Below are 5,352 nucleotides of genomic sequence, written 5' to 3' on the forward strand. Positions count from 1 at the left end.
AGAGAGAGAGAGGGAGGGACAGGGCGAGAAAGACACACACAGAGCGAGAGAGAGAGGGAGGGCTGAGGGTGGGGCATGCGCCGACCCAGCGGCGCTGGGAGCCGTCCGCTCTGGTTCCCGGGGCACTTTGGCTTTCGCTGGCTCGCGTCCGTGCGCCCGTCGCCCCTCCCCCCCCCCACCCCCCCCCCGCACATTATCTTCGCCCTATTCCTACCCCCACTTTCCACAGCCAGGGGCGCGCGTTGGAATTTTTCTCCCTCCACCCTCCCCCCGCCCGCTCCTGGGCATTGCCACACAGGCTTGCTTCTTCTGTTGACTCTCCTCTGTCTCCTGACATGTAAGCACTCCCCTCCCCCCCTCTCTCGCCCTTCCTGCCGCCCTCCCCTTCCAGCCTTCTCCCTTCTTCTTGCTAGCCGCCTGCTTCCTGTCACTGTTGTGCCCCCCCCCCTGGCAAAACGGTCTTGAAGTGCCCCGCTTTTCGCCCCCTCTTGTTCCTCCTCCTCGCCCTCTTCTTGTTCCTTTTCTCTTTCCCCTTCCTCCACCCCTCTCCCAATGCTCTTGTCCGCTTCCCCCTTTTGCCCCCCCCCTCCCCCTGGTCTTCCGAACTGCCCCCCCCCCCTCGTCCTTCTCTGCCTGCCTTCGTGACGCCGCTATGCCCCTCGGCATGTGTGCTTGTGTGTTTGCCCCGCCTGACCTTCTGTCCTCCCCCCTCCTCCCCCCCCGCCCTGTTGATGCTCCCTCTGTGTCTTTCCCTCCCGTGCCACACAGTGCCAGCCACCTTTCACCATGTCCCACCCCCTTCCTGTTATCATCGACAACGGTACCGGGTACGTGCTTCCCCCAATCCATTCTCCTCCCTCATCACCTTGTTCTTTCGCGTTGCTGACACACCGCCATTTTCCTCCCCTTCGCCTGCTCACCGGTGAACAGCTACACCAAGATGGGTTTCGCCGGTAACCATGAGCCCCAGTACATCATCCCCTCGGTCATTGCCACCCGGGACTCCTCCAAGGTCAACAAGGCCCGCAAGGGTGTTGAGGACCTGGACTTCTTCATTGGTTCGTTCTCTCTCCTTCCGCCTCTCTGTCTGCCTGTCTATCTCTCTCTCTCTCTCTCTCTCCCCTCGACCCTCCGCCACACCTCTGCTAACGCTCGCTCCTTCCCGTTCCCGCCATGCAGGTGATGAGGCCATCGCCAACCAGAACTCCTATTCCCTGTCTTACCCCGTCCGCAAGGGTCAGGTCGACAACTGGGACCACATGGAGCGCTTCTGGGAGCAGGCCATCTTCAAGTACCTGCGCTGTGAGCCCGAGGACCACCACTTCCTCCTGACCGAGCCCCCTCTCAACGCCCCGGAGAACCGTGAGTACACTGCCGAGATCATGTTCGAGTCCTTCAACGTCCCGGGTCTGTACATTGCCGTCCAGGTTCGTGAGGCCGCCTCCCTGCTTGGCTATTGCCTCCTTCTTCTCTCGCCCCGGCGCTCCCTCTCTCTCTCTCTCTCTCTCTCCCCCTCCCCCCTTGTCGTCCCTCCCTGCCGCCAGTGTCTTGCTTGTGCCGTCACCATCTTACTGACATGCCTGTCTCTTTTGCCCTTCCACCGCCATCTGCTCCCCGCTCTCTCCCTCCCTCTTCTCCTCCTCTCGACACACAGGCCGTCCTTGCCCTTGCCGCCTCCTGGGCCTCCAAGGACGACGACCAGCGCTCGCTCACCGGTTGCGTGATTGACTCTGGCGATGGTGTCACCCACGTCATCCCCGTTGCCGAGGGCTACGTCATCGGCTCTTCCATCAAGCACATCCCCATCGCCGGTCGCTCGATTACCCAGTTCGTGCAGCAGCTCCTGCGTGAGCGCGAGACTGGCATCCCCCCGAACGAGTCGATGGAGATTGCCAAGCGCATCAAGGAGAAGTACTCCTACGTCTGCCCCGACATTGTCAAGGAGTTCCTGAAGTACGATCAGGACCCCGCTCGTTTCTTCACCACCGAGACCTTCACCGAGGCCATCACCAAGAAGGTACGCCCATGCTCCCCCCCGGCGCAGAGGGGGGGCGGGGGAGGCCCTGCCTGCCCCTCCTCCCCCTTGCTCTGTGCACACCTTTCCGGGTGCCCCCTGCCGCCTGCGCCTTGCACACGCACACGTCTCCACATGTGTAGCTGTGTGCCTGTGTGCATCCATCCCCCCTCCCTCCCCCTCCTTTCTCTCTCTCTCTCTCTCTCTGACCGGCCACCCACCCTACGCCAGACCTACTCCGTGGACATCGGCTACGAGCGTTTCCTCGGCCCCGAGGTCTTCTTCAGCCCGGAGATCGCCTCCTCCGACTACCTTGTCCCCCTGCCCGAGGTGGTTGATTCCGTCATCCAGAACTCCCCCATCGATACCCGCCGTGGTCTCTACCGCAACATCGTCCTGTCCGGTGGTTCCACCATGTTCAAGGACTTCAGCCGTCGTCTGCAGCGTGATATCCGTCGTACCGTTGACACCCGTGTCCGCCTGTCCGAGGAGATGAGCCAGGGCCGCGTCAAGGTCCAGCCCATCGACGTCAATGTCATTTCTCACCGCATGCAGCGCTACGCCGTCTGGTTCGGTGGCTCCATGCTTGCCTCCTCCGAGGAGTTCTTCACCGTCTGCCACTCCAAGGCCGCCTACGAGGAGTACGGCCCCTCGATTGCCCGCCACAACGCCGTCTTCGGTAACACCGTCTAAGCGCGTGCTGTGCGCGCCTCCGCGTGTGTGTGTATGTGTGTGTGTGTGTGTGTGTGTGTTGTGCGCGCGCCCGGTGCCGCGCCCCATCCCTTCGCGCCAGTTGCCGTCGGCAGCCTAGTTCGCTCCGTCTGTCCTCTGCCTCCCCCCTCCCCCCCCCCTCGTTCCCCCTCCCCCCCATCCCCTTTCATTTGTGGCGCAGGGCAGCAGCAGCGCGCCCACCTCCTACTCCCCGGTTCCCGGCGCGCGTGGACCGACCCTGCCATCCCGCTTGCCCACCTCTTGGCCCTTGATGGGCGGGTGGGCGACGGGGCGGTACCGGCGGCGGTTGCCACGCCCCTCACCTTTCCTCCCCTCCCCTCCCTCCATCCTCATGCGGGCGGCACACAGGGGCGCGCCCGGCCCCAGAGGGAAGCAGGCCTTCTCCCCTGTCCCTCCTCCCCTTGCGCGCCGGGGGGCCCCCTTGTGCACACCCTCCCTCATGTTGTTTCCCCCCTTTCCCCCGTCCTCCTCTCAGTTCACAGCGCATATTCCCACTCGAAATAAATCCCCAAAAAAGATCCCCTGTCGTATTTGTGGGCATGCGTGCGCGCGCGCGCGCGCGCGCGCACACACACACACACAAACACCCGTGTATTGCTTGTCTGTCTGCGAGCCCCCCTTTTGGGCTCCGGTGAGGCTCGGTAGACTCAGCGTGTGAGTCGCCAGACGCTGAGCCGCTCCCAGCCGGCCTTGCGCTCGGCGATGCAAACCGCCTCGCGAAAGCCACGTTGCGGCCCGGCCGGCTGGTCCGGATACAAGGCCAAGGCCAGCTCGGCCAACTCGTGCGGCCGGTTGGGCTGGGCCAACAGCAGGTAAAAATGGCCGCCCGGCGCGAGGGCCCGGTGTGCGGCGTAGAGGGCCCGTCGGGCCACCCCGGCCCCCCCATCACGGCCCCCATCAAGTGCCGCCCACAGGGGCGGCGGTGCCGCGCCATCCCCCCGATCGACCCCCTGCCCAGAAGTTACGCCCCCGGCCCCGGTGCTGGTCACTTGGTCAGGCAGATCCGCCGACTCCACGTAGGGCGGATTGAAGACCAGCAGGTCGGCCGAGCCGGGTCGCAGAGGCAAAACCAGATCTCCCAGCACCACATCCTGGAGGGCATGGTTCTTCGTGGCGTGGAGCATGGCAGGGAAGGGGCTCATTCGGGTGAGCAGCCCAGGAAGCAGGCGGGCAGGCAGGCAGGCACATTGTCGTGGCGTGTCACGGCCGCAGTCAGACGTACATTGTTCTTGAGGGCCGTCAGCTTGGTGGCTTCCACCGCAAAGGGGTTGATGTCGAAGCAGAGGAGAGCTTCGGATGGTGTATGTTAGGAGGGTGACTCAGACACGGGCAGCCGCCACCATTGCGCCAGGCGTACCACAGTGCGTGTCGGGGAGGCAAACGGCCGCTGTGGGCCCAGAAGTCGGGCCCTCGCGCTGGTGAATGGCCGCCAGCAATGCCGCCAGGAAGGAAGTAACCACCCCGGAGCCGGGCCTGGTGCATTGGCCCGGCGGAGGAGGTAGGCGGGAAAAGGGTCAGTTCATGGGCAGAGGGCTGGGACGCGGCCACTTTTGCCCGGGAGGCTGAGGGAGGTGCTGCCACTGCGGGGGAGATGGGCGCGCACCCGATTTCCGCTGCCACAGCCGGGTGCAGCTGCTTGATGGTCCCGGCGTCCGCCTCCAGAGCATCGAGCAGAAGGAATGAGTCCTCAGCCGGCTCATAGAAATTCCCATAGTCGGCCTCGGTGAAGTGGTTCACCCGGGGGGTCGGGAGTCCGGACACGCCAGCCAGCGGGACCGGGGCCCGGAAAAAGGGCTTGTTACTCGGCGAAAGGGAGTTCATCGTTCGACTGGGTGCAGGGAGAGCGATGGCAGAGGGGAAGGGTGTGTTTGTATGTGCGAGAGAAGGGGGGGGGGGGGGGGCGAGAAGGAGGAAGGGCAATCGGTAGGTGGCAGCAGGTGCCCGGCCTGACTGGGCGCCAGACCCGGAGATGTGTCCTCTTGGACTTGCTGGCCGGATATTCACCCAGATGATCCCAACGGATCCAGGGCAGACAGGCACACCATTCCCCCTATGTTGATGTTTTTTTCTTCTCTCTCTCCCTCTCTCTCTCTCTCTCTCTCCTCCTCGTATCGTCCTGTCGTGCCCTCTCTTGCCCCCCCCCCTGTGGTTCTATTTCGCCCTCTCCCTCCTCGTGTCGGCGATCTGTCATTTGACCACGAGACTTGAACAGGGCCGCCGGGTCATGTCCATCTCCCTGCCACTCGCCCGGGGGTCTCTTCCCTTCTGCCACGTATGCGTACATGTATATTCACACACAGGGGAGGGGGAGACAGTGCTCAGGAAAGGATGGTAGAGGAAGGTGGGAAAGTGGAAGACCATCGCCCGACCCTCCCACATGCAGGGCGGGCAGGTGTGTGGTCGGCCGCGGCCAACATGGCAGGGGAAAACCGGCGCAGCCTGGAGGAAATACTCCGGCCAAGCAAGCATGCGCCCCAAGCCATCTTACTCATCGCGGTACTGCTCCATGAACTTCTGGTGGAAGTCGCGCAGGAGACCGGTGAAACGGGCAAAGCGCTCCTGAGGAGGAAGGAAGGTGGCACGCACATGGAAGGTGCCCTCCTCCT

At 63.9% G+C, this 5,352-nt stretch overlaps 3 protein-coding genes across 3 annotated transcripts in view; 1 reads left to right on the top strand and 2 right to left on the bottom strand.

The window, feature by feature from the left end:
- The first annotated feature begins 228 nt into the window (after positions 1-228).
- On the top strand, positions 229-2,758 carry H696_03770 (actin-like protein 3). The gene is made up of 6 exons (XM_009497628.1): positions 229-337; positions 769-827; positions 931-1,058; positions 1,180-1,427; positions 1,655-2,017; positions 2,246-2,758. The coding sequence occupies exons 2-6, from the start codon at positions 787-789 to the stop codon at positions 2,705-2,707; spliced, it is 1,242 nt and encodes a 413-aa protein (XP_009495903.1). The 5' UTR covers positions 229-337; positions 769-786; the 3' UTR covers positions 2,708-2,758.
- Positions 2,759-3,305: 547 nt separating this feature from the next.
- On the bottom strand, positions 3,306-4,632 carry H696_03771 (hypothetical protein). The gene is made up of 4 exons (XM_009497629.1): positions 4,350-4,632; positions 4,104-4,219; positions 3,969-4,036; positions 3,306-3,852 (listed from the first exon to the last, which is right to left on the bottom strand). The coding sequence occupies exons 1-4, from the start codon at positions 4,565-4,567 to the stop codon at positions 3,394-3,396; spliced, it is 861 nt and encodes a 286-aa protein (XP_009495904.1). The 5' UTR covers positions 4,568-4,632; the 3' UTR covers positions 3,306-3,393.
- Positions 4,633-5,230: 598 nt separating this feature from the next.
- Positions 5,231-5,352, bottom strand: part of H696_03772 (alanine transaminase) — a gene marked incomplete at both ends in the record, with an annotated part of 3,733 nt that continues 3,611 nt past the window's right edge. The window contains one exon of the mRNA XM_009497630.1: positions 5,231-5,305. Within this exon, the coding sequence (XP_009495905.1) occupies positions 5,231-5,305 (75 nt within the window). The remainder of the gene's footprint in view (positions 5,306-5,352) is intronic.

This window comes from Fonticula alba, assembly GCF_000388065.1.
Source record: "Fonticula alba strain ATCC 38817 unplaced genomic scaffold supercont2.6, whole genome shotgun sequence".
In the NCBI taxonomy this organism is placed as follows: domain Eukaryota; order Rotosphaerida; family Fonticulaceae; genus Fonticula; species Fonticula alba.